At 57.5% G+C, this 25,772-nt stretch overlaps 1 protein-coding gene across 1 annotated transcript in view; it reads left to right on the top strand.

Annotated features, from left to right (window-relative positions):
• MYT1 (myelin transcription factor 1) overlaps positions 1-25,772 on the top strand; it is a 39,989-nt gene that overhangs the window by 3,431 nt on the left and 10,786 nt on the right. The window contains exons 3-16 of the mRNA XM_047069568.1: positions 3,573-3,635; positions 4,323-4,570; positions 5,885-6,817; positions 8,542-8,676; positions 9,231-9,321; positions 10,356-10,469; positions 13,319-13,533; positions 14,997-15,121; positions 15,648-15,917; positions 18,812-18,966; positions 19,998-20,060; positions 20,172-20,240; positions 24,929-24,991; positions 25,355-25,438. Of these exons, the coding sequence (XP_046925524.1) occupies positions 3,573-3,635; positions 4,323-4,570; positions 5,885-6,817; positions 8,542-8,676; positions 9,231-9,321; positions 10,356-10,469; positions 13,319-13,533; positions 14,997-15,121; positions 15,648-15,917; positions 18,812-18,966; positions 19,998-20,060; positions 20,172-20,240; positions 24,929-24,991; positions 25,355-25,438 (2,628 nt within the window). The remainder of the gene's footprint in view (positions 1-3,572; positions 3,636-4,322; positions 4,571-5,884; positions 6,818-8,541; positions 8,677-9,230; positions 9,322-10,355; positions 10,470-13,318; positions 13,534-14,996; positions 15,122-15,647; positions 15,918-18,811; positions 18,967-19,997; positions 20,061-20,171; positions 20,241-24,928; positions 24,992-25,354; positions 25,439-25,772) is intronic.

Here is a 25,772-nt window from a genome sequence, read left to right as displayed (position 1 = left end):
GAATAGATTTGTTCTGAAATATTCTCAGAGAGGACCCAGCCAGTGCATGGGAGAGGGTTGCGTGAGCACCTTCGTTTTTTATGTGGTCTCAACCTATTTACTTGGTGATAGTGAGACCCTTATATTTTTTAGTGGGGAAACTAGGGACAAACGCATTCATGTCTGCTAGCAGCAAGGTCTTCGGCAATTCTTCCGGTTTTGGGGAATGGCTGCTTGGAGTGAAATGGAGGGGTCTATGCCAAAAAACTGCCCATGTCCTGCCGGGAAGGTGCCAGTCACTCCTGTGTTCACAACCGTGCACCGGCCGTGAGCTACACGTGGGGTTGTGATCTGTGGTGCCCTCGCGGCTCTCACCCCTTTATTTGCACGTCAGCCGCCCTAGGCACCTTTGCGCCACAAGAATGGGCAAATGCTGCAAGCCAGGACTTCTTCCCCCTCTGGCACGGCAGCGGCTGTGCCGCACAAGCAGAAGAGACCCCCGTCCTGGTGAGGTGTACACGAAAGACGCCAGCACAGGGAGAGAACTCGCTGGGACCTGGAAGAGAAACGTTGTGATGTTAGACGAAGTCATGCAGCATCACTGGAAGGGGGGCTGCGTTAGGGTGAAGCTCCACTTGGGGGCTCACCACGCGGATGAGGGAATGATGCCTCCCAGAACTTGCTGCCATCCCCTGCTCCGGTCTGTCTCTTCCCCAGCTCACGCAGAGCTCCCAGGAAGCTGCTTGTTCTCGGGGCAGTGGCATGGCGGCTGTTGTGATGAGAGCAGAGCAGAAGGTTGGCCAGGAGTGGGTGAGGCTCTCATCGCCTTCTCCTGCCTCTGGAGCCCACTTTGCTGCTCCGTGCCCTGAAGTTAATACCGAGCGCCCAAGAGAGAGCAAATGGATCTGGTGTTTTTCCCCTTCACGTTAGTAAAGAACCGATAGACACTGCATTTGTGTCTTGGTCTGGGCCCATCTGCCGTCACACAACCTCAGAGTGACTCTGCTAGAGGCGACGGCTAGTGTGAAGTTGGGGCACCCAGCTCCTTTGCAGACGGAAGCGGTTGGACCCCTTCTGGAGCCGCCTCCAGGTTCCAGGAGAGTTGCCCATCTGTCACCACTGCACCCTGGTTCCCGCCCAGCCCACCTGACCTCAGCTGAGGGCCTCCTGTGAGCCAGTGGTCAGCTCCTGCCTATGGGACAGATGGGAGTGGGGGCGGAGCTCTCCACCTGTCTCCAGGGGGCTGGAGGGAGGCCAATCCCTTGGAGGAACGGGAGCTGAGTGTGGGGCTCTAGCTGGGATCTGGCTCCTCCTGGCCTCGGCCTCGGCCTCGACTTCCCTTGACACCTGTGGTCTATGTTCAGACACCTCAGAGCGGTGGCCCGGACCCTGCTCAGTGCTGACTGTGAGTAGGCAGTCTGTGAGCCTTCCTGACCATCTCTCCGTCTCTGCCACACTCAGGGAGCCTGGGGGGTTCAGGGACAGGGTTTGGCTGGGTCTTCCTCATCCCACATGCTGGGAAGAGGCTCCAGATGCCTGGAGCTGGTGCTGCTTCCACACTCTGGCCCTGAGCACCCTCTGGGCCTCAGCGACGCCACGCTGGGGAAGCTTGCAGGGGAAGCTGTGTGAACTGGGAGGCATAGGCTGCTGGCATCGCAGCCCCTGGGCTTTGGTCAGGTCCCACGTTGCCCTTGTTGGACGTTCCCTTGGCTGCTGCGTGGAGGGCAGGAGCGTGGGGGTTCCAGCCTCTCCTCCCAGAGTGGCCCTCACCTGCTCCACACACGTGGGCTCCCAGCCTATCCTGCTCCGTTTAGGCTGGAGGCCAGGACTCTTCTGAACTGGCGGGTGGAGGTGTGGCTTGGAGCTGGTGACGTGTTTGGGGGCAGTGCCAGTGGCCTGCAGGCCTCCACGGCAGCTGTCACATAATTGCCTGATTAACTCAGTGATTAATCGGCTAATTGGGACCTCAGCTTCAAATCCCCAATAACAAGGACCTTTTGTGAAAAGTCTCAAAGCTAGCTCTTGAGAGAGTGAAAGCAAGCATGGGGCATAGATTTTAGAATAGACAGGCTGGGGGCAGCGCTAAGTCCTGTCTGTCTGGAAAGGAAACCCACAACGAAATGTGGCACGTCTTCCCTCCCTGTCTCCCATTCTCTCCCCACTTCCTCCCTTTCCTCCTTTCCCCTTCTTCCCTTTCTCCTTTCCTTTCTAACTTTTAAACGCATGAAAACCAGCACTGAGATCAGCCATGGTGGCCATGGGCTGCAGGGAGGGCCTCAGGGACACTGTTGCTTCCCCTTGCTACCCCGAGGGCTGTTGGTGAGCTCAGGGTGGGTGGGGCTCTGTCTCCACAGACTGTTCTGTTTCTCCCCGACCGGTTGATAAGTGTGGCCTGCGTGGCTACTTGGGCCCACAGTGCTCTGCAGTCAGGTCCGTGATCAATCAAATTAGAAACTATCAGGTGTGCCTAGACAGAAGTCTAGGGCCGTGCCCCTTCTGGGGCCCACCCCATCCTTCCCTCGCAGGATCTGGGAAAGCCTGATCTGCGGTGGGGAGCTCTGACCCCGTGATGCCAATCCTAGATCTAAAACCTAAAAACAAGGTCTTCCTGTCTTGGGCACCTGGGGACGGCCCCCCTCCCAGGAGGAGCTCAGGTGCCCCTCCTCTAGGTGATCTCCCATGCTGTCTCTGTTTCTCCGGGCATCAATCTGCCATTCCGGACAATGAGGTGATGGCAGCTTCTTGCAGTCTGTGGCTTGTGGATGTGCTCAGCAGCCCACAGGACCGTGGCCTCGCATGGAGCTGACTCTAGAAGAGGGCTGGGTGGCGTACCCTGTGCCCACGATCAGAAGTTTCCAGAGCTTTCTGTGGTTTGGTTCAGTGGGGAGACAGATGACAGTGGAGAGTGGGGAACTCCTGGGGGCCGCACCTTTAACCGCATTTCCTGGCCCCCGGGGGGGAAGCACGAGGCCCAGCGGCACCCCCACCCACATCTTATGGCTGGGTCATCAGCCTTCCTGGACTCACCTTCCTGCACCAGGCTGCAGGTTCTGGAGGAGGGTGGCAGCTGGGGGCCTGTAGCTTGGGCCAGGCCTCGATATTTACACAGAGCCGTTCCTGCCTGGAGGTACTTGCTTACTTTGCCAGGCCAAGGGCATGCCTGGCAGGGGCTGCAGGCCTCACAGCACCAGCGATGGCCATGGAGAAGCCCAGTGTTTCTGCTCTGCCCTTGGGCCAGCCTCAGGTGCTGGTTCTGGGGGCTCCACAGAGGGTCCTGTGTCCCAGCTGCTTGGAAGCCTGCAGTTCGCCTGCAGTGGGAAAGACTTATCCACAGAAAAAAGAAGCCATCTAGGAGGTGCCGATGTTGGAAGTCTTGGTCTCGTACATACAGATCTTTAATTAAACACGCTCATAAAATTGCAATGAACCATTCGTTTATTTAAATGGGGTGAGTTATTTCATTAATTTTTAGCAAACTGCAAGCAGCCATTCTGAGACGCACTGTTTGGAGACAATCTTCTGCTCCTCAGGGTGAGGGCCTGGGGTGGGCGGGTCCTTCCACTGAGTGACCAGTCCTGCTTGTCTCCCCCCAGCTGCCCCACCCCAGGGTGCACCGGCTCAGGACACATCCGGGGCAAGTACTCCAGGCACCGCAGGTAAGGTAAGGGGGTTCCTGGGAGAGATGTTGGGCTGCTGGGGAGCTGGAACCCCACTCCTGGCCCTTTGTAGATCTAGAACCTTCCATTTCCACCTGCGGCTGCTGAGGCCGGTGTGGTCGTGGCACGTCATACTGCAGTCTCTCTGTTGGGGGCTGTAAGGCTGGATGAGTCCATGGGGGAGAGCTCAGAGCAGACCTCGTACACACTGATGACCCAAATGACCTGGTTGTCGCTGTTGTCGTCCTGGGGTGTCAGCTTGACTTCAGTGGGTGAGGGTGTGCAGGGTCTGGAGGTGGAGAAGGAAGGGCGCCGGGGACCCTGCTGACCTGCTTGGTGGGAGGAAGCGGGCTGTGTCCTGCAGAGGGTGTGAAGCAGAGCCGCCTGGGGCCAGTCCCCTCCCCCTCCCAACAGGGGGTGCCGTTGGGATGGGACTGCTGAGGTTAGGTCTCATGAGAGAAGCAGGAAATAATCTAAGTTTTTAATGTGGACAATTAATGTAAAATTTTAAACACATCAGCCTGCCAGTCTTGAATGTGGGGCTTCTGGCTTGGGTTGGTGATGAGACGCAAAGACAAACTTTCACAACAGGGAAAGGGGCTGCGGAGGGTGAGGGGAGGAGCCGGAGGGAGGACCCCCCAGGGGGTGTTGACAAGGTGGCCCCTGGCCTGGTCTCCTTCCTCCCAGTTTGCAGAGCTGCCCTCTGGCCAAGAAGAGGAAGCTGGAGGGTGCCCAGCCAGAGCACCTGGTGTCCAAGCGGAAGTCCCACCCCCTGAAGCTGGCTCTGGACGAGGGCTACAGTGTGGACACCGACGGCAGTGAGGATGCTGAGGTGAAGGACGCCTCTGTTTCGGATGAATCGGAAGGAACTCTGGAGGAGGACGAGGCTGAAATGTCAGGACAGGAGGAGATTCATCGTCCTGAACCAGCTGAAGGTGCTTTGTGGCTCTTTCTCCCCTGAAATAAAGGGCGCTTAGTGTGGCCCTGGAGAATCACAGCCTGTGAGTGGGGAGGGGGCCCACTCTGAGTTAGTGAAAGGGCTGCCGAGGAAGCCATTCCTGAGAACAAGCGAGGTCTTGTCCTGACATTTGTTGGGGCTTCCTGGAGAGGGGCTGGTACAGGGTGCTTGGGGGGTCTGTGGGCGCATCTCTGTGCGAACACTGTGTGCATGACCGTGGATGTGTGCCTATGTGCATATGAGAGATGGATGGACAGATGGACATGGGCTGTGCGTCTCTGCTTGGGGGAGGGTCTCATGTACAGCAGAGGGGGATAGACCCCACTCCACTTGGCGCTGGGAAAGAATAGCCTGGGGGTGGGAGTGAGGGGTCTGCCTGGCATCAGATGAGACTCGGTGGGGGTGCCCAGGGAAGCCTGGAGTGGCAGGGGGAAATGAAGGGATTCCTTGTTTCACTTTCTTCCCTGTGGGGCTCAGCAGCACCAGCCTCGTTGGGGCACCCAGACTTTGGCAAATGCTGGTGTAAAAGTGTCCATGTCCCCCGAGAACGCCGGCAGACTACAGAACCCTGGGGGTGGGACTGAGACCTGAGGTCCAAATCCCCCAGCACCCCCCACCCCAAAGCTGCCTGTGTCTTCTGAACCTGCAGGGTCTGAGATGGAGCTTTATTTTGTTTTGGAGCCAATTCAGGGAGAGTCCTTACACCCACCTCCCTCCCGAGTCTTTGGTTGTGTCTCAAGCAGTATGTGGCCCCAAGGGCTCTAGGTAGAAAGGACTAGCTTGCCTGCTCTCTTACCGAGGAGTGAGTTTGGCGTCTGGGCACCGGCCCTGGCTGGGCTCCTCTGGGAATGGTCAGACGGCAGGGCTGTCTCCTGCACCCTGGACACTCCTGCCGACTGTCCTCCAGGGCCTGTGTGTGGCGAACACCTGCTACGTCATAGCCATGGCAGTTAAGAGGTTCAACTTTGAGTCTTTTGAAAACATAAATTCATTTAGTACTTGTTAATTATGGAGCAATTAAAAAAACCCGATGGTGCTTTAAGCTCCATCTTATGAGATGCAGGTTTTCTTGATTTGAGAAAGTAAACATCGAGGGGAGGACCATTAGTAAAACATATCGGAGTACTCCTCAGCTTCAAAGACAGCAGTGACTACTCCATCTAGGACTGAAAATAAGTTCACCGTGTCTCCAGGTCCAGGCAGAGGGGCTGGCAGAAATGACCACAGCCCCAGGCTGTGCTGGGACAGCCCGCCTCTTGTGCTCTTCACACTTGTTTCCGATTTTGTGCAGGAAGGAGCCCTGTCAAGCCCCACTTCGGATCCAACCCCATCAGCAGCCCCACGGGCCCCACCAAGGGCAGCTACAGCAGTTATCAGGAGATCATCGCCACTTCTCTCCTAAATTTGGGCCAGATTGCTGTAGAGACGCTAGTTGGGGAGGATTTGGGTCAGGTGGCCAAGCCGGGCCCCGGTGTTGTGCACCTGGTGCAGGAGGAGGCCGAAGAAGGGGCCACCAGTGATGAGGGGGAGAAGGACGTGTTCATCCGGCCAGAGGATACAGAGGAAGTCATGGAAGTCACCAGGGAACGCTCCCAGGAGCTGGGTCCCCAGTCTGGGGAGGGCATGGTCAGCGAGGAGTCAAGCAAGATGAAAGTCAACCTGGGTAATGAGGAGGAGGAGGAGGAGGAAGAGGAGGAGGAGGAGGAAGAGGAGGAGGAGGAAGAGGAGGAGGAGGAAGAGGAGGAGGAGGAAGAGGAGGAGGAGGAAGAAGAGGAGGAGGAGGAAGAGGAGGAGGAGGAGGAAGAGGAGGAGGAGGAAGAGGAGGAGGAGGAGGAGGAGGAGGAAGAAGTAGCCGCTCCCGATGTGATCTGTCAGGAGGATGCCCCCCATGCCCCCACCCAGAAGGCCCCGGAACCCCGGCACCCAGCGTCTCCCAGCCCCAAGCCCGAGTACTCTGTCATCGTGGAGGTGCGCTCTGATGATGGCAAGGACGAAGACTCGCGCTCCCAGAAGTCTGCGGTCACTGATGAGTCAGAGATGTATGACATGATGACACGTGGGAACCTGGGCCTCCTGGAGCAGGCCATTGCCCTGAAGGCTGAGCAGGTGCAAACCGTCTGCGAGCCAGGCTGCCCACCCACCGAGCAGGGCCAGCCGGGCCCCGGTGAACAGGGCAAGGTGGTGAGGCCTCTGGATGCCGCACGGAAGAACTACTGCAGCAAAGGTAGGGCCGGAGGCCCGGGCCTGCACACCCATCCTTAATGCCTGCGTCCAGGGTTGTCCCCAGCAGGCCTGGATGCGGGCTGAGTGAGAGGCATGCTCACACTTCTCACAGAGGGCGATCCAGAGACAGACACAGGGCTCCAGGTGGGAGGAGGAGCGTGGGAGGGACAGTGAGCTGGCCCCAGCACCTCAGGCACAGCCCGGGGGGCCCAGCTGGGTCATGGAGAGACACAGGCAGACCCTGGGGGGACACACCTGGGTCATGAAGAGACTTGAGTGAGCCCTGGGGAGCCCCAGCTGGAAGACAGGTGGGGACACAGGGCCCAGATTTTCTGGGAATCCTCACGTGAGACAGGCCTGGGGCAGATACTGAGGGACACAGCTCTCAAGGGGACACCCTTCAGAGTGGCACAGGTGTGGGGGACAGCTGCTTGGGAGCCCAGATTCAGGCCAGCACAAGTCTTGAGGGAACACAGACACAAGGAGACCTAGGTAAATGTGATACACATTTAGGGACAGGGTGTTGAGGCCTGTGTAGGGTATCAGCCTGAGGGTGGTGGGCTTGGGGACCACAGATCAGGGCGGATATTGGTGGGACACTATTGGGGAGTGGCACGGCTGGGGGACACAGGCAGAGTGACAGCCCGGGTGCAGGTGTTTGGGTGACGCAGGCCTGTGGGACATTGGGGGGACCCAGACGCAGGGTGCCTTGCCTTCAGGGGTAGAGTTGAGGGCGCGGGCCCGGGGGACAGAGCCTCAGGGTGAGGCAAACAGCGGCGCTGGAAGCACCTGGCAGTGGGCGAGATGCGACTGATGTCGAGGCACCGCCACAGCGCGAGCCCGGCTAGAGCCCATGTGGCAGCGGTAGCAGCTCAGGAGGCAGGCTCCGGGGATCGTTTGTGATGACCCTGCCTGCTAGGTTGGTGAAGGTCCAGCTTCCTGCCTGTTTGAATGTGAAGAGGAAGAGCCAGGGGTCCTGTGCTTTAGAACCCGCTCGGGTTTCTGCCTCAGCCGGGGTGGGCATTCTGAGTGTGGTTGTGTGAGTTCTGTGTTCTCCCCAGGGGAACCGCTCCGTCTAGGAACTTCTCTGGGACACTGGCCGTGCTCTGGGGATCATCTGTGTCCCGGCAGGTGTTCCCTTCTGGCCCCCACACTCAACAGTGACCTCTCTGGGCTTGCAGAGCCTAGGTGAGGTCAGCAACTGAGCTTTGAGTTTAAGTTTCTGCCCAGGCATTTATATTAGTCCTGTGGCTTTGGGCAAGTTAACTTCTTTGTCCTCGTCACTTTGTCAAATCCAAAGGACATATCCCGGCAGGGACCTCGTCACATCTTTCACCTCTCTGTGCAGAGGCTGGACCTCAAGGCATGGGGGCTCTTGGAGGCACGGCCCCACCCTGAGTGGGACTCACACAAGTCAGGAGGAGCAGGGAAAGAGGGCACCAGCTGCTACCTGGGTTGTCCTCTTTAAAATGCTGCACAACTTACTACATGTTCGGGCAGTTTACAAACTTACAGTTTGGGCAGCTTCTGGGCTTTTCCATGAGGACAGTTGATGTGGACCAGTTTCTTCAGAACTAGCTAGCCATCCCCTGGTCCCTCTCAGGCTCTCGGGCAGTCTGGCCACTCTCCTCTCTGGACAGCCGGAATGAAGAGTCATGGCCGTTCTGTCCTCCTCCCCACCTGGCTTTCTGGCTACCCTCTAACCGATGCCTCTTGTGTGTTTAGATCCCTCCAGAGCTGAGAAGCGCGAGATCAAGTGTCCAACACCAGGCTGTGATGGCACTGGCCATGTGACAGGGCTGTACCCTCACCACCGCAGCCTATCTGGTTGCCCCCACAAGGACAGGATTCCCCCGGAGAGTGAGTAGCTATGCACAGCTCAAGCCATCTCTGGTGTTTGGATGATGTAGCCCCCCACCCCCACCCCCATCCCAGGGCCCTGTCCCTTTGGATCGGCACTGTCCGGGTGCCCAAACTTGAGTCCTACGTGGCCGGGGATATGGAGTGTGCCCATTTACCTACCTTGAGACGGCAGCCAGGGTCAGGGCCCCCAGGAGGGCCTGCCACAAACGCAGGTACCCGGGAGGGAGGAGGAGCCAGCAAGCCAGGGAAGAGCCAGCCATCTGTGCTCTGAGGGCCACGAGGAGGAAGCCTAAGCTTGTTCACTCCTAAGCCAGAGGCAGTAATTGTGAGCATTCATTTCAAAGGGTGACTCACAGAACAACCAGGGGGTTTGAAGGCGAGGGAAGCAGGGGCCACAGCGGGCGGGAGTGTGCCTCGACTGGGCTGAGGCTTGGGAGCCACTCTGGGTTGCTGCTCTAAGTTGCCGCCCTGCAGAGTTGGAGACTTCAGATGGGGCTCCTCCATGTTCCTTGGTGGGGCTCACCATCTCCCTCTCCCTGGTTCTCTTCCAGTCTTGGCTATGCACGAGAATGTGCTCAAGTGCCCCACTCCTGGCTGTACAGGTCAAGGCCACGTGAACAGTAACCGCAACACGCACAGAAGGTACTCGGGCTGCGCTGGGAGTGGCGAGGGCTGTGTGGTGGGGTGGGCGGGGCCGTGGGCTGAGCCCTGGCCTGGGACGGGTGCGAGGTTGGAGCAGGCCTCTTGGCGGGGAGTCAGCGTGGCACCCAGAGGCATGGTCGCTGTGGTGGGGTCCTGAGAGACCAGAGGGCGGCTGCAGGGATGGGTGTGCGCTCTTCAGAGAGGCCTGCTGCCTGTCGGGAAGGCCAGGTGGAGGCTGCGAGACGTTTGGGAAGCTTCTGCACTCTAGCTTTTGCTCGTGGTGGGCCTTGGCTGGCCAGGACCGAGCTCTGGGCTACACCGTGGCTTCTGAGACCCAGGTAGAAGCGAGACTCCCATGATGCACTCAGGGTTTAGCCATCTGCTGTTTTCCACAGTGAGAGGTGACCACACCCCCCACCCTTGCCTGGCGCGCCTTGGGCAGCAGGGCTGTGATGGGACGTGCTCTCACAAAGGAGGCCAGAGCTTTTGAGGTCACTTCATTGAGAAGAGGCTAAATTCCTGAGCCCTTTTGTGACTAGTCACCTCTCCAGCAGCCATGGTCAGCTCTGTCCTGACAGATGAAGTTGCTTCCCTGATGTCCCAGGTTGGGTGCTTCCCTAGGAAGGGCTGGGGCCTCTTGCCGTGGCCCTGGTACAGTCTGTAACCTCTAGGGTTAGCACCCAGGTTGTGTGGCCCATGGGGCCCTGGGCTTCCCTGAGTTGAGCCAGAGACGTGTTGGCATATCGGGGGAGAGCAGGGAGGTGAGAGGCAGGCCCATTGCCCAGACCTGCCTAGAGGAGGTGCCTTTGCCCAGAGCCCTGAAGGCTTTTAGGATGTACTTTGTCTGTGTGCATCATTGCTTAGAATTTCCCAAAGCAGAAAGTGACTGTGCAGCTGCTACCTTGAGGGCTTGAGGACAGGCCTGGAGAGACAGGAGCCTTCTCTGGGCTCCTGCTGGTGTCTGTGGGCTTCTGGGCTTGGACAGGCAGGATCTGAAGGAGAATGCTCAGCTGCCCTCCTTGCCTTTTCTCTAGTTTGTCCGGATGCCCCATTGCTGCTGCTGAAAAATTAGCCAAATCTCATGAGAAGCAACAGCCGCAAGGGGGAGATCCTTCCAAGAATAGCTCCAATTCAGATCGGATCCTCAGGTGAGTGAATTGAGCCACACAACTGAAGGGGCTGCCTCCCCAAATGGTTAGAGGAGGCTTCCCACATGTGCATGTGTGTGTATGTGTGCGTGTGTGAGTGTTTATGCTTGCACGTGTGTGCATGTGCATGTGCATGTGCGTGCTGATGCCCTCAGCTGCCCTCGGGGCCTCCCAGAGGACAGTTTCTGGGCACACACAGGACAGCATCTGACATCTGCCCCCCTCACCGGTGCTTCAGCTGTGGCACAAACACCCACGAGGCTGCCCCTGCCTTGCTCTCCCCAAAGGCGTCTGATCTCACCGCTTGAGATTACTCAGGGATTTGTTTGTGGAGACGCTGGTCCTGTCTCCAGAGGGCAGACCACACCAGCCGAGGGTCACTGCTGTCCAGAAGCACCGGAACTGCTCCTTCTGGCTGTCTCACTCCAAGGAAGGACCATAAACCAAGGGAGAGAAGTGGGTGCATGTGGTACCCTTCAGAGCATTGGCCCCAGAGGTTCTGAGGCAGCAGTGGGCCTGTGTGTGTGTGCGTATGCATGTGTTCACGTGTGCACACGTGTGTGCGTGCATGTAGACACGTGTCAGCAATAAGGGGGCTCCTGAAAGAGCACTCAGAATGCATTTGCTTAGCATTCCTGCCATCCATGTGACCCTGTGAAGCGGGTACCACAAGTAAGGCCAGAGTCTCGGGAACTTGCCCAAGGTAACACCTACTGGCTGGGGGAGTTGGCACTGGCCCCCGGCCAGCTTGGCTTCAGGGTCTTGCTCTTCAACATAGTTCTCTACCCGTTGGGTGATTCCCTTACCCCACCCCTCACTGTCCTCCCTCAGCGGACACGCTGCTTCCTGTTTCTCTGAGGGACTAGGATTCATACATTCTTCCCCTTCCTCAGTTTTCCAGACCACAGTTCCATGTCTGCCTCCCAAAGGAGAATGTGGGAGATGAGGGCCACTGTACCCTGAAAAGGCCTAACACCTGGAAGTCACAGACATGGGCAATAGCATGAACCCTGGTCTGGAGAGGGGCCCGCCTCCTTTCAGGGCCCGTCCAACCCTGGTGTGTGCCTGGCAAATTCTCAACCAGAGGAACTTGGCTGCCCGCCTTGACCTGCTCTGTGGGTCCCATGTGTGGAGTCTCTGGGCGGGCCCAGGGCCGGGGTCGGGGCCTCACCTTCCTGTGCTTCCGTCTATGCGTGTCTTTGGCCCTGCACATCCAGTTGGCTTCCGTCCACCTGTTGGCTCTTAGGATGGTTGGAAGCGGCTTCTTACCTTCATCCTGTAACTGCTCTTTCCAGCTTCCTGCCATTTACTATCTCGATTCTTTTCCTGCCTCAATCTAAGTCACTGGTAACATGCCAAACCAGCAGGCAGGTGAGGCCCAGTGAGCCCAGGGTGGGGGGCAAGGAGGCTCCAGACATGGTGGCTGTGCCCCCAGGAAGTCTGACCTCCATTTGTTTGCCTGTAAAAGTGGGCAACAATGTTTTCCTGTGGGCTTCGAAAGTATCTCATGAGGCTTGAACACGATAGTGATGTTTTGCTTCCCCGGGCCGTGGTGAGGAACCTCTCCAATGGTCGTGATGGTGACCAGGATGCAGAAGCCTTCTGTTCAGGTTCTGTTCATTCTGCGTGGCCATGTTTCTGGGTGTCACGCCCTGGGGTGTGGGGAGAGCCTTTGCAAATCTCTGCTAGTGTCACAGACACTGAGTCTTTGCTGTGGGATGGAGCCTTGGCCCAGGAAGCCATGGTACCAAAGTTAAATTTAGGATTCTCTTTTCTCCTGGGAGGTGCCTGAGCACACTCCAGTAACTTCTTCAGATGCTACCAGGCCCTTCCACCCTCCTTGGGGAAGGAGAACGTGCCCACGCTTGGGGGTATCTGCTTTTCCAAGGTCCAGACTCAGAGCTGGTCTCTTCATGGTTGCAGGTCTTTCTGTCACCAGGCTCCTGTTTTGGGGCCACATGCAAGTTCTTGTAGTACTCAGCCCCTTGAAGACCTCGCCGTTGACCCCTTCTTAATTCTTGTGATCCACTCTTTTCAGACTGAAGTCATTTCTTGGTTCAGACTCAGGAGCAAAGAGAGAGTGGGTGTGCAGATGGGTCTCCCAGGCCTCCCTTCCTCTTTTCCTTCTCTCTGAGCTGGTAGCGCAGAAGCCTGTCCACACCTTGTGCGGTTGCCACTCTCCACCTGGCTGCTCTTCCTGCCCTGGATCCTGTGCTGTCTGGGCTGGTGTCTTCACGCTAGCTCTTGCGCATTCAAAACTCTGAGCTCTTCCAAGGGCTTCAGAGATGATGAACTGAATGCCTGCAGTGGCCCTTTCGTTCCTGTCCTTAACTCTTTCAGCCCCACCAGGGCTCTTCTCAACTGCCTTCGAGCAAAGGGTAGTGAGGGCTAAAGCTGAGTTGGGCCCTCCCTGAGCCTGATTCTCAGAAACACACCCCGTCCCCTCTAGATGCCCTGACTCCCTCCTCACTGGGGAGCTCTGTTATTCCACCAGGAGAATTCTGTCTAGGTGTGGCTAGCCACCGTCCTAGGGATGCCCCTGTAGGGTTGCCTGCCAAGGACTCATACCTCTTGTAGCAGAGCAGTTTGAAACCTGCTCACCTAAGTTCTGGGGCAAAGTCTAGGGCCCTCCCTCTCTGGCTAATGCCATCTGCAAGGGCACATGGCATTGTTTCTCCAAGGTTCCAGTTCTTCATATAGATCAGGTCCCAGGCACCGTTTAGTAGAGGGACATGGCGGAGGGTCTCTGTGCACAAAGGGTTCTGAAGGGTTCCTGCCCAGGCTGTGGGATGGGGCATGGGGTCCCTGAGCCCTGTCCTCATGGTTCTGCACCTCTATCCGCACCTCAGGCCCATGTGCTTCGTGAAGCAGCTTGAAGTCCCTCCGTATGGAAGCTACCGGCCCAGTGTGGCCCCTGCTACACCCAGGGCCAACCTGGCCAAGGAGCTGGAGAAGTTCTCCAAGGTCACCTTTGACTACGCAAGTTTTGACGCTCAGGTTTTTGGCAAACGCATGCTTGCCCCAAAGATTCAGACCAGCGAAACCTCACCTAAAGCCTTTAAATGTAAGTAGGGGAGATCTGCTCCTGGGAGACGCAGGGTTTGAGAGATGGGGGAGGAGGGACCCCCTTCGCCAGGAGCATGTAGGGAATCTCTCCCCTAGGGGACCCTAGCTGTCCCAGTGTCCACTGAGGTGGCTTTCCCAGGGTCTATATTTCCCCCATGTTTCTGCCACCATGTTCCCCATCAAGCTTGATGTATCTCTTCACTATTCGTGAAAAAAACAAACAACTTCCCCCCCCAAATAAAAAACAAAAAACAAAAAACAAAAAACAAAAAACAAAAAACAAAACAACCCAAGCCCTTTATGGTGTGCATGTCCAAAGGCTTGAGAGTAACTTCCCTGATACGGTCCACTCTGCAGGGGCTCAGACAACTCAGCCAGACTGTGCTGAGCCTGGGTGCCTGACAGAAGCTATTGGCTTTCCTGCACGTGGACCATCTTGCTGGATACAGTGTGTTGTGTTAGCCACAAGTGTTCTGGATACTTGTAACTAACAAAATGCATTCCTACAAACTTTTGAGAAAAATCCTGCCTTACTGTTTTGGTTACTCAGTGTACTAATCTGTGGGTTGCAAGCCCCTTAGCCCTGGAAACACACATGAAATGGAAGTGTGCCCACGAGACTGGAACTGGCATCTCGGAGTGGGTATTTGGCCCTGAAATGCAGCAGTGAGGAGTTTCTGTCATGTTAATAATGAAAATCCTAACTGATGCAGCTGCCAGCTACAGTGTGGACACCTCTTCCCCTTGTTAGGGCCAGGGGTTTCCTGCCACCATGTACAGGCACCAACAAACACTCACAAGGAGCTTTTCGTATATCTGGAAACTTACTGGTGATATTATGATATCAGAAATGTCATGCTTGAGAGTCACTTTATGACTACCGTACAATTTCTGGAAGAGATAACATTTTATGTCCTCATTTGTCACGTTTGTTTGAACAGTAATGTTACTTTATTGAAGTGGTATCATGGGGACACCAAAATCAGCCTTTTGAGATGTTGTGACAAAAATTTTTCTACTTGAGCAATAGTCCCATACACTCCTCCTCTTATAGAATTCTTTCCTGTCTCAGGAAGCATTCACCAATAGACGACTTGTATTTGTTTGAAATAAGAGGGATGCTGGAATGTCTTTGGAAGGTTTTGTTCTTTCTGCCCAAATTTTAGATGAGCCAGAAATAGCGTCCTCAGTACCCTATGGGAGGACGAGTAGGAGTGTGTTGTGGGCACATGTGACTGGGACAAAGACCCTGCCCCAAGCCCCTCCACGTAGCTGTACCCTGTGCTCCCCCAGCCATCCCGAAGACGCCCTCCCCCCAACCCTCCCGCCCCACCCGTGTCTGTGTGGCCACCATGCATTCAAGTTCTATATCAGCCTGGTGTTGTTCCCTTTTTGCAGCCAGACCTTTCCCAAAGGCCTCCTCCCCCAGGCACAGCCCCAGCACTTCATCCTCTTCTGCAGGCTTCGACTACACGCATGATGCTGAGGCTGCACACATGGCCGCCACAGCCATCCTGAACCTCTCCACGCGCTGCTGGGAAATGCCTGAGAATCTCAGCACGAAGCCACAGGACTTGCCCGGCAAGGTTGGTGTGTCCCCTACAAGGAGCTCTGTCTGAGACAGCGGTGGGCCGGTGGGATTCACAGTCAGGACCATGAGCCTACACACAAAAGGTGCTCAGGGACACCCGGTGTCCACCTGAGAAATTGTCTTCCTCCCGGTGGTGGCTCCTGATGACCAGAGGGGGTGAGATGGGTTCCCTCTGGGAGCTCTGGGTGCCGTGCCTGAGGAGGACCAAAGGGCTCTGCACACGCACGTTTCCTCGCGTTGCCCCCGCGCCTGGATGTCGAGCGCCTGCCCGTGTGTGATCATGCTCACCGTGTCTCAGGCGTCTGGGTTTGTGGTGTTAGCAAGACCTGAGAGGCAGTGGAGGCTCCTCCGGGTGAGGTGCAGGGAGGGGCAAGTCAAGATTCTTGCTTCCCAGAGGTTCTTCTGTTCTTGCGTGGCTCTGCTTCCTTCCGAGGGAAACCCTGTGCCGGGCATTCTGTAACGCTGACTTAAAGTGCCAGAAGGCACACGTGGGAAGCACAGACCCACCTTCACAATTGCAGGCTGCGGACATCGAGGTGGATGAAAACGGAACCCTGGACCTGAGCATGCGCAAACACCGCAAGCGGGACAGCGCCTTCCCCAGCAGCGGCAGCAGCGGCAGCAGCCCTGGCGTGAAGTCCCCTGATGCTTCCCAGCGCCACGGCGGCACCAGTGCCCCAAGCGGCTCCATGACCTCGCCCCCGTCCAGCCAGGCTTCCCGCCAGGACGAGTGGGATCGACCTCTGGACTATACCAAGCCCAGCCGCCAGCGAGAGGAGGAGCCTGAGGAGGTGGGTGTGGGACCCGAGGGCTGACGTAAAGCAGTGTCCGCTTCTCCAGGAGGAGCTTCCGAGCCCTGTCCACACCGCGCCTCGCCGCCTCTAGGAAGCTAGGACTCGGCCCGCCCTTCTGGGGAATTTTTCACCCTTGGGCTGTGGTGTATCTTGTCCCATCCAAGAGAGAAGTGGTCTTCTCACTTCCGTGGACACGGTGATCAGCACCGTTGTGGGCTCGGGGGAAGCATGGGGAGGAGAAGGGCCTGTTTCATATCTCATCGGAGACATTTGGGAGTGGCCCCAAATTCCTTGGTTCTGTGGCCTCCCCCCAACCTGCTGTCCCGATAGGGACACCCTGAATTCCGGCAGCAGTCCTTCCTCACCATCCACAGGACACTCTGGCCACCTGGCTCCTTGGACAGAGGCAGGAGAAAGCTCCTGGCCCTGGGAGCCCCTGTGGTGGTCAGTGGCCCGAGTCCCAAGACCAGCACCACCTGGTAAAGAGCAAGAAGCCAGGCGTCTGTGTTGGAGCTGCAGTCTGGGGACAGTGAAACATCCTTTTCCAATCATTCTACCCTCCGAGAGTGGGGCCATTTGAAGGCTCTTCCTCAAAGAGGTGTGCATCCTGAGTAGCAAAGCCCAGCCGTGAGGATGGTGCAGACTTCAGGCAGCCTCCGCACGGTATGGGCAGGCCTGCAGGTCCCCTCCGTTCTCCCTCCCCATCTCTGCCAGCTCCCCACCAACCCTAGAAGGGCAGGGGGGCAGGTCCCTGCGGAGGAGGAGGTGGGGTGACTAGGATTCCTCTCCGGGAACCCACCACCCTTGCAGTTCAGTCTCCCCAGTGAGCCAGGCTCCCTCTACACACTTCACGTGTACCCCTACTTTGCAGAGTAGACTGGGCCCCAGGCTGAGGTCACTTGGCTCAGTCATGTGGCTACAACTTGGTGTCAGGCCGCAGAAGAGCGGTACCTCTCAGACTGAGCCCTGAGTGGAGGGGGCTGAACTGTGTGGGTGGTCTTCTCTGTGGTGGTTGGGAGCCCAGTATGAGGCCAGATGGGGCCCTCCTATTCAGAGACCACCAGGAGAGCCTGCTCTTATCTTGTTCCAGTCTTGCCCCCAGGTCTAAGCTGCTCCCTGCCCTTCCTGGTGACTACAGTCCCTCCCTTGACCCCTCCCTGCACCTGTCTGTGATCCCCAGCTCAGGCTACATCCTTGGCTGCCTTGCCCCTCCCCTCCTCCCTTCACACACCCTCTGAGCACCCCAGGATTCATGTCATCAGTCTCAGGGGTCCTGAGGTCCCCGCCCAGTCAAGTCGGTCCCCACACTCCACCCCACAGTCACTCTCTGTCCTAGAGCCTCCGCTCACTCCCAGGCCCTTCCTCTCCTCCTGGGCACAGGAGGGTCATCCCCAGAAAGGCCTTCTGTATCAGGCCTTCCTAGTCCCTTTGTCATGGCCCTGGGCTCCCGACTCAGACTCTCCTTCCAGCTCTGCCCAAGGTTCCTTGATCCGTCCTATGTGAGGCTGCATCTCTACTCTCAGTCTCACTTCCCACTCCAGGTGGAGGTGACCCACACTCCTGAAGCCATGGGAAGGAGCCCACTGCACTGGGCAGCAGCCAGGACAGTATCCACGGGCCTCTGGGAGGCTCTCCCTGCTCTGGGACAACCTCCTCCCCGGGGCTTCCGGGAAGTTGCCATTTTTTCCGAAGACCCACCTTAAGTCGAACTTGCTCAAGGGAATGAGCCACTTGGTCTGCACCTTGTCCAATAATAGTATTTGTGGCAGTAATAGCAACACCCGCCACATTGACAAGATTCACTGTCAGTGGCTCAGAGCCTTCGCTACGTTGGGCTCCACTCCCCAGAAATCCCGTGAGGGGCTGCTGTTCTCTCAAGTTTAAAAGTGTAGCCTCTAGGAGCACCTGGGTGGCTCGGTCGGTTGGGCAACTGACTCTTGGTCTTGGCTCGGGTCGTGGCCTCGCGTTTTATGGGTTTGAGCCCCGTGTCGGGCTCTGTGCTGATGCCTGCTTGGGGTTCTGTCTCTCCTCTCTGCCTCTCACCTGCTTGTACTTTCTCTCTCTCTCTCTTTTTTCTCTAAAAATGAATATGAAAACTTAAAAAAAAAATTAAAGTGTAGCATCTGGGCCCCAAGAGGTTGAACAACTTGCCTGGGACACACAAGTGCCAGCACTGGGATGTGGACCACGAACTGTCACACTGGTTAACTGCCTCTGATGTAGACCCACTTGCCGGGCGTTGAGCTTTCCCACTCTTGTGGACAGGGACTGTCCTTGTCCACCCCTGTGTCCGTAGTACCCTGCCCTCTGGTGGTTGCTGAACAACTGCAGACATAGAACTCGAGCTTATGAACTGCCTGTTGTGGTCAGGGTGTCGTGCTGGGTGGGGAGGCATAGGGCCACGGGGTCACAAGGTCACTGAGTATTTTTATCACATTTTTATGTTATTGTTCTCCTTGTGCCATCTCATCATTACAGCATTTCAACAAGCACTTGTTGAGTGCCTACTGTCTACTGAGCACTGAAAGAGCTGCACTTTGCATAGGTTCTTGTGTCCAGAAGGTGACCCAGTGGCAGTTAGGTGGAGGTGACCCACAGGCCTGAGGCCACGGGAAGGTGTCAGAGCCCACCAGCTCCGGGCAGTAGGCAGGGCTCCTCGTTCCTGGGGCGGCTCAGGAGCTCTTGCTGGGGGGGGGGGGACACTCTAGCCCCTCAGGGGTGCTGTCTCCTGTGTTCTTGCGGGCAAGTCTTCCTCCCCCATCCAGAAGGCAGGAGAAACCGGAAAATGTCTCTGTGAACACTGTTCTGAAGGCCCCTCTCCCTCAGCCCCCGGCTCGGGCACCCGGCCCCCCGCCAGCCGGTTAAAACGTCTCCCTGCTGGTTTTTTGCAGTCAGAGCCAGCAGCCCATTCTTTTGCTTCTTCTGAAGCAGATGACCAGGAAGTGTCGGAAGAGAGTTTTGAGGAGCGCAAGTACCCTGGGGAAGTCACCCTGGCCAACTTTAAGATGAAGTTTCTCTCCAAGGACATAAAGAAGGAGCTGCTCACGTAAGTCCCCACCTGGGCCAAGAGGGCTCCTTGAGGACCTGCCTGGTCCGGAAAAAAGCATGTCTTAGTCTGAGCCCTGAATGACCAGGTCTTCTCAGTCCTGGACCTGTCCCTGCCCTGGCCTAGCTCTGACCGCCCTCCTGGCCGGACCATCTTGCTGGGCAGAGGTTGGGCGTCCTGCACTGCAACGCTCTTGAGCCGGGCGATGGGTGACAGCTTTCCTGTCATCTCGGCACCGCGCTGGAATCTCACACAGCCCTCTGAAGTGATTCAGAGCAAGGAAGGGCCTCTGTTCTGGCCCACAGAGCGGGAGGGCTGAGGGAAGCCAACCCTCTCCCGAGCCCCAGCTCTCGGCCCTGGCTTACGGAGCCCAGGCCTGACTTGTACTCTGCTCTGAGGCACGGTGCCCTCAGCTGTGGCAGCCCAGCCAGCGGCCCCTTTGAGTTTGTCCCCGCAGGGTTCAAGCAGACATCGTTACAGAATGGGGCCGCTGCTGGTAGATACGAGTCATCCCCTGGTCAGATGCCACCCCGCAGCCTTCCGGTCAGCCCCACTGAGGACTGCTTCTCCTTAGAGGACTGTGGGGGGTGGGACCTGGCACCTGCACCACAGGTGGAACCTCACCCGTGCTCAGTTTGTTTCTGGGGTTCCTGTTCTCCTTGCGAGGAACCCAACCAGCTTCCTCCTACCCTGCTGCTGGCTGTCCCCAGGCTCTGCTCTCTGGCCTTGTCCTCAGGGAAGGAACTCCCTGCCTACGCGTTCACGGGTGCACACGTGTGCACGTGCAGAGCGCATGTGCTCCAGGGACACCCTGGCTTCGAGCTGAGCTTTCATTTGGTTCCTCTTTCCTCCTCGAGTTAAGTTGTGTGGGAGAAAGTCGCAGTCTGAGCGGTGAGGGCTGTGCTCTGAGGACTGAGGGGGTGAGTGGAGAGCAAGTGTCAGCTGCTCTGCTGAGTAGGCTCCGCCCGGGGGGCTGGCCCCCGGCAGGTGTGCCTTGCTCTCTGTTCTGACGCTCTGTTTCCTTTGTTCAGCTGCCCCACCCCTGGCTGTGACGGCAGCGGCCACATCACCGGGAACTATGCCTCTCACCGCAGGTTTGTCCCTGCTCGGGTCCAGCCTGGCCTGGGTGCTGCGTGGTGGGTCTTCCCCTCTCCTCCTCTGCTCCCCCTCTGGCTCACCCCGATGTCCCATCTCTTCTCTTTCAGCCTCTCTGGTTGCCCTCTTGCTGACAAGAGCCTCAGAAACCTCATGGCTGCCCATTCTGCTGACCTCAAGTATGTCTGCCCTCCTGGCCACCCATCTCTTGGGCGGCTCCCTTGCTCTGCTCTCTCCTTCCGTGAGACTCCAGCCAAAGTCGGCCTTCTCCAGGGCTCCAGCCCCAGGGGAGCCCCTCCCGGCGGGATGGGGCAGAGAGAGAGGCCACGGAGGGGCCGGCTTGCTTGCCTGGGGCTCCTGCTGCTGCTGCTGCTGCTGCTGCCGCTGCTGCCTGTGTCTCTTCGCTCTGAGTGCTGCTATCCGCCTGTCCCTTGCCGCAGGCTCCTGTGCTGCCCTCGGGTCTGCTAGCTGCTCTGAGGACCGAGGGCTGGAGGGCCTTGAGGGGAGCAGGACCCGCCTCTGGCTGCTGGTGGCCCAGCCCGTCTCTCCCTCTCCCGAGGACCCTGTACGGGGTTGTCTGGGCCTGCTTTTCTCACCGCCCTTGAGATTCGGGAGAAGCCCAGAGCTGGCCTTGGCTTCTAAGTCTTGCTGTGGCTCAGCGGGCTTTAGGCTGTGCAGCTCTTACTGAAGGAACTGGGTGCTGATGATGAAAGAGGAAACTCTTTGCCCTTCCTTCTCCTACTGCCCCTGCAGCTGCTTCTGTCTTGGCCCCTGGTGATCCTCCCACACTCATCCCTTCTTTTTGCTGAGCTCCCCTCCTCTCTGCTTCTCCTCCCTGCCCCTAACACACGGGCACCATCTAGCCTGCCTGATAGCCCCGCTCAAATGCGACGCAAGCACCCAGAGGTTTCCCAGGTATCAGTGTCCTTCCTCTTGGGGCTGGAGTTGGGGACTGTCACTGCCTTTGATTTTTATGCATTTGGTTGAGCTGCGACATTGCAGCCGCTGTGACCCTGAGCCCTGCCGTGCTGACCCTGGGCTCTCCGGCTGAGCAAAGGCTCAGGAAGGAGGCCCTACTCTTTTCCTCGAGGGTCACTCCCTCTTCCAGGGTGTTCATCCTCTCCATATGGAGGGGCCCTGAATCTAGGCTCATCCTGTTCTGGGACCAGACAGGAGCCAGGGCCCTAGAGACTGTAAGATGAGGAGCTGTTATTGCCAAAGGCGTCCAAGGGGCTTGAGCTGATTTAGAAACAGGGCAGAAAGCTGTAGATCTCTGGAAGCTCCCCATCCTGCCAGTCTCCTCTTTGTCACTCTGGGGAGGCCTATCTGGTCCCGGCAGCCATGGCGTGTCATTGCTCATTGTTACCCATGGGGCTTTCTGCTCTGAGCAGGGTTCACCACCAGAACTGTCCTTCTAAGTGTTGACAGCTTTAATGTAAACATTTTCTGAGGCTCAGCTCATCATGGCTGATTTGCATAGTTACTCATCCATTCACCAGGTCCAGCCCCAGAAGTCTATCAGTCCTGCAGGCTCAGGACCCTCTTCCCCCAGCTCCCCTCCTCCTTTCCTCCCTGTCTTCTCTTACCGTCTTTCCCACGTTCCCTTTTTCCTGTTTCCTTTTCCAATTCGACTTGCTTTTTAACTATGATTAGTTTTCGTGGTTTTCCAGTTTGAGGGTCTGAATGATTTTAGAGCTCTAGGTGTGAACACATGTGTGCGCGGTGGACCTTTCTCCCTGCAGAGCAGGTGCTCGGGGCTGCTGGAAGGACAACGTGGGCCTGGTCTGGGCCTGGAAACGTGGCTGTCTGGGAGGGTTAGCACTCTTCTGAGACTAAGAGCCTGTGGGGAACTTTAACCTGAACTTGTTTAGAAATAGCAACAGGAAGTCTTCCCCATGTGAAAACAAGTCCTGCATCAGTCTCAGCAAGGGTCAGCAAGGTCTGGGAAGGTGGCCGAGGTACCCGACTCCTCCCAAGCTCTTCTCTGGCCCCAGAGGTCTCTGTGTGGGAGTCCACTCTTTGCCCTCTCAGGCCACAGCGTGGGCTTTGGGTGGACGTGGCGGGGCTCCACTGTGTTCCCGGTGTGCTGGTGCTTCTGCTCCCTCCTCCCTTCTCTTGTCCCGTGGGCATCTCGGAGAGGCTGCTCCTGACCAGCCTTGTGGCAGTGGTGCGTGATGGTGACCTGACCCCAGAGGGGCACAGACGTCTACATCACTGCCTTGCAAGCAAGGCCTCCTTGTCAGTAACTGGGTGCAGCGACAGTCTCGGGTGATGTGTTTTCCGTGTTTTAATCCAGTCTCAGGGGCTTCTACTCTTCTTTCTCATGTGCCCAGTGTGGTCGGGGGCAGGGCACACAGCTGCCCTGGGCCCCTCAGCCCACTCTGTGTGCGGGGAGTTGGGGTGCAGCCACATACCCTGTAAGGTGTGTGACCAGGTGAGGGACAGCCCCCCCCCCCCGCCACTGTGGGTCAGGGAGGGGGCTCAGAGGCGAGACCTGGTGTGCGTCGCCAAGCTGTAGTGAGTCCCAGAGACGCAGGACTACGATGCACCCAGAAGCAAATGTTTGGGAGGGTTCCTGCCACTGACCCTGTGGGTCCTCAGGGGCGCAAGAGTGGCTGACACTGCCAGCGCCCAGCATGGGTATCTGCTTCTCCAGGCACATGAACCTCATCCTCTGCTGGATACAGCTGTGGGGAAAAGCCATTGAGTCAGGCCTCAGCAAGGAGAGCCGGTGCCCCACCTGTCTGCAGACAGCGTGCCTCAGTGGGACCCCCGGGGACGCCAGGCCCACGTGTGCTGGGGCCTGGCAGGGTCCACCCCCACGCGCATGCTCTCCCCTGCCAGCCTCACTCACAGGTGCCACTGGGGGTCGCACCACAGTATGGACCTGTACTTCTGGGCATCGAGGCCCCGGGCTGCTGCGGGGCCATGCTGCCCTGGCCGCCACCCGTAGCACTGAGCCTGAGTTCTGCCACGTTTCCCTGAGGCCGAGAAGAAGCAGAGCCCAGGCAGCCACCTGAGCTGCTACAGACTCAGGAGAAGCACCACCCGCACTCTCTGCACTTGGCCTTCCAGAGGGCAGGAGAAGGGCTCTAGCTTCGGCAGGCCAGGAGAGTGCTCAGCAGGGCGCTCTGAGCTGAGGAGGGGGCAGCAGGGCATCAGCGGGGCCTCGGCCTCAGCAGAGAGTCATGTGAGGCATACCCTGACATGCCTGAAGGACTTGGTGCCCACAGCCGGGGGCCGACCCCGGCAGCTTGCACCCCGGGACCTCGGATGATGCAGAGACACAAAGCATCCCAGCAGGAGTGGTGCACCCGTTCGGGGTTTGTTTGGGAGGACGAAGCCCACCTAGATGGAGGTGGTGTGTGATTTCTATGAAAATGCAAAAACCTCCTGGCCCTAGATGTGTGTGTGTTGATATGTGACCACACATGCCTGGAGCGGGAGCCATCATAACCTCAAGGGGTTTGAGTTACCCCTAAATCCGACAAAATGGTGATTTGACCGGTTGGCCTGCCAGCAGGCCAGGGAGGCATCTCATGTGTGGCTCATAGGGCAGGGATGAGGAGGGTGCCTTGAGAAAGTCCAAGGGACTGGAGAAGGAGCAGGTCAGATGGGCACTGAACTCCTCCACGTTGCCATGCCAGCTTTGAGCGTCCTCTGATGCGGAACAGGCAGTGTTGGCCTGCTGAGGTCTGGGAGGCAGCCCGAAGCTGTGCGGGAGCCCTTTGGCTGTGCTGGCTTCCTCTGTCTCACTCCAAATGTCAGACGCTGCACTTGCCCGTGGAAGAGGGTGCCGACAAAGCCTTGGGCACAGCACAGGGGCCTGAGTGCCTCAGAGAACTCTGCTGATTGAGAGGCAGAGACCTATGTCCTGTTCCAGCTGATCAAGTCTCCAGAACCCTTTTGGGGCCACTTGTATATTGAGAAAGAGCCTCGGCACCCACGGTTTTTTCTGCGTGCGAGGCTGAAACCAGAAACGGTAGACAAGTGTTCTGTGAATAACAGGCTTTCCAGATGCAAGCCCTCAGATCCTGCCAAGTCCCACGGGGTCAGAGCTGCACCCTCACACGGACCCAGGTGCAGAGCGGAAGACCTGCTCCTGCTCCAGAGGGTTCTGGTGGACTCCCCTGCAGAGTCAGGCACGCCTCCCCACTCTGACATTCTGCCTCCACGGACATTCAGGGAAAAACAATTTGAGAAAACCCATACTTGTACATTAAAGTGGAATTTTTACTTTCTATGTGGTATGTTTGTCAAACATTTTGGATGCATACAGTTGGGCTTTTGTGTCTTGTGCCCCCCCCCCCACCTCCTTACCCTTGGCCAGTGCCTGCCACCCCTGAAAAGCCTCTGGTTGTGCAAATTCTGTACTCACTGAGAATCACACCTCTAGGTGACCAGCGCTGTGGATGGTGGGTCATGGGTGCTCAGTAAATATCTATTCCTTTGCTCAGATGGTGGTAATCCTCCCCGAGAACAACCCTTCTTCCTCCTAGCCACGTCAAGGAAGATGAACCTGTCTTAAGTGTTAGGTTTGCCTTCCTGAACACTGTTCAAAGGCCCATGTGTGTCCTGGAACCTTTTAGCCCAGCCTAGAACCCTGCAGAAAGCCGAAACGGGAGCCTGTCATTCCTGCAGTGGAGATGTGCTCTCATCTTGGCCTTCCTGGAACCCTTGGGGAAATGGGGTGGCAAAGTTCTGAAGGCCGGACGTCTCGGCAGCAGGCTAGCCAGGACGCACACACTGTTTGTGAGACCAGTGCTAGGGAGGCGGGTGGGCCTGCATCGGGGCTGAGCACGGAGGGGGTCCTTGTGTGGCCAGGTGTCTTCGCTGGCTCTGGTTCCAGCTCCGCTGTCCTCCACAGGTGCCCCACACCCGGCTGTGACGGCTCTGGCCACATAACGGGGAACTACGCATCACACCGGAGGTGAGGCTGCCGTGGCCTGGGGTGCCGGGCTGGATGGGGTGGGGTGGGTCTCCTCCTCAGATGCAGTTGCGGTGCCCCAGATAAGGCGTCAATGTTGCGGCAACCACAGCCTGTTTCCTCGCTGTCGTCTGAATTGCCGTGCCCAAAGCCTGATCGTGTTGCTATTAGCAGCCAGAACGAGAGGGCTCGTGGTGCCACTTCCTGTCGTAGCCCTACTGTCCAGTAGAGTGCTCGATGACAGAAGTTTCCTTGGGATCCTCTGGGGCTGCTGATCACAGAGCTGGAGGGGTGGGGAGGGGCAGATGGGTGTGAGAAGCTGCTGTTCTGGAATGACCACGGCTTATGTTCCTCTTTCAAAACTAGCTTGTCAGGCTGCCCTCGTGCCAAGAAAAGTGGAGCCAGGGTGACGCCCACAAAGGATGACAAGGAAGATCCCGAGCTGATGAAGTAAGTTGGGATCTTGCTGATGCCCTTGGTTGCTTTGCAGAATTGGGATTTTCCTGTGTGTTATGATCCTGAAAAGCTGCTTCTAGGCTCCTTTTTCAATTAATACAGCTGGGCAATGACAATGCCCATTTTTACAGAAGTCCTCCTACTGTGCATGTGGACACCTACGAGGCTGTGAGCCACGTGTGTTGTATTGAGGGCACACACAGTGCCCTCCTGTGTGGGCTTTTCAGTTCTGGGGGTGTTTGATGGGGCCAGGAGAGGCAGAGGGCCCTGCTGCCCATGCACCGTGGTGGTGGGGGGGGCACCCGGGTGTAGGCTCAGGGCATGGGGC

The sequence above is a fragment of the Lynx rufus genome, unplaced genomic scaffold (genome assembly GCF_022079265.1).
Source record: "Lynx rufus isolate CCGP_SWC_20201006 ecotype Redwood Valley unplaced genomic scaffold, mLynRuf1.p SCAF_8, whole genome shotgun sequence".
Taxonomy (NCBI): domain Eukaryota; kingdom Metazoa; phylum Chordata; class Mammalia; order Carnivora; family Felidae; genus Lynx; species Lynx rufus.
This window is presented reverse-complemented; position numbering and strand designations above follow the sequence as displayed.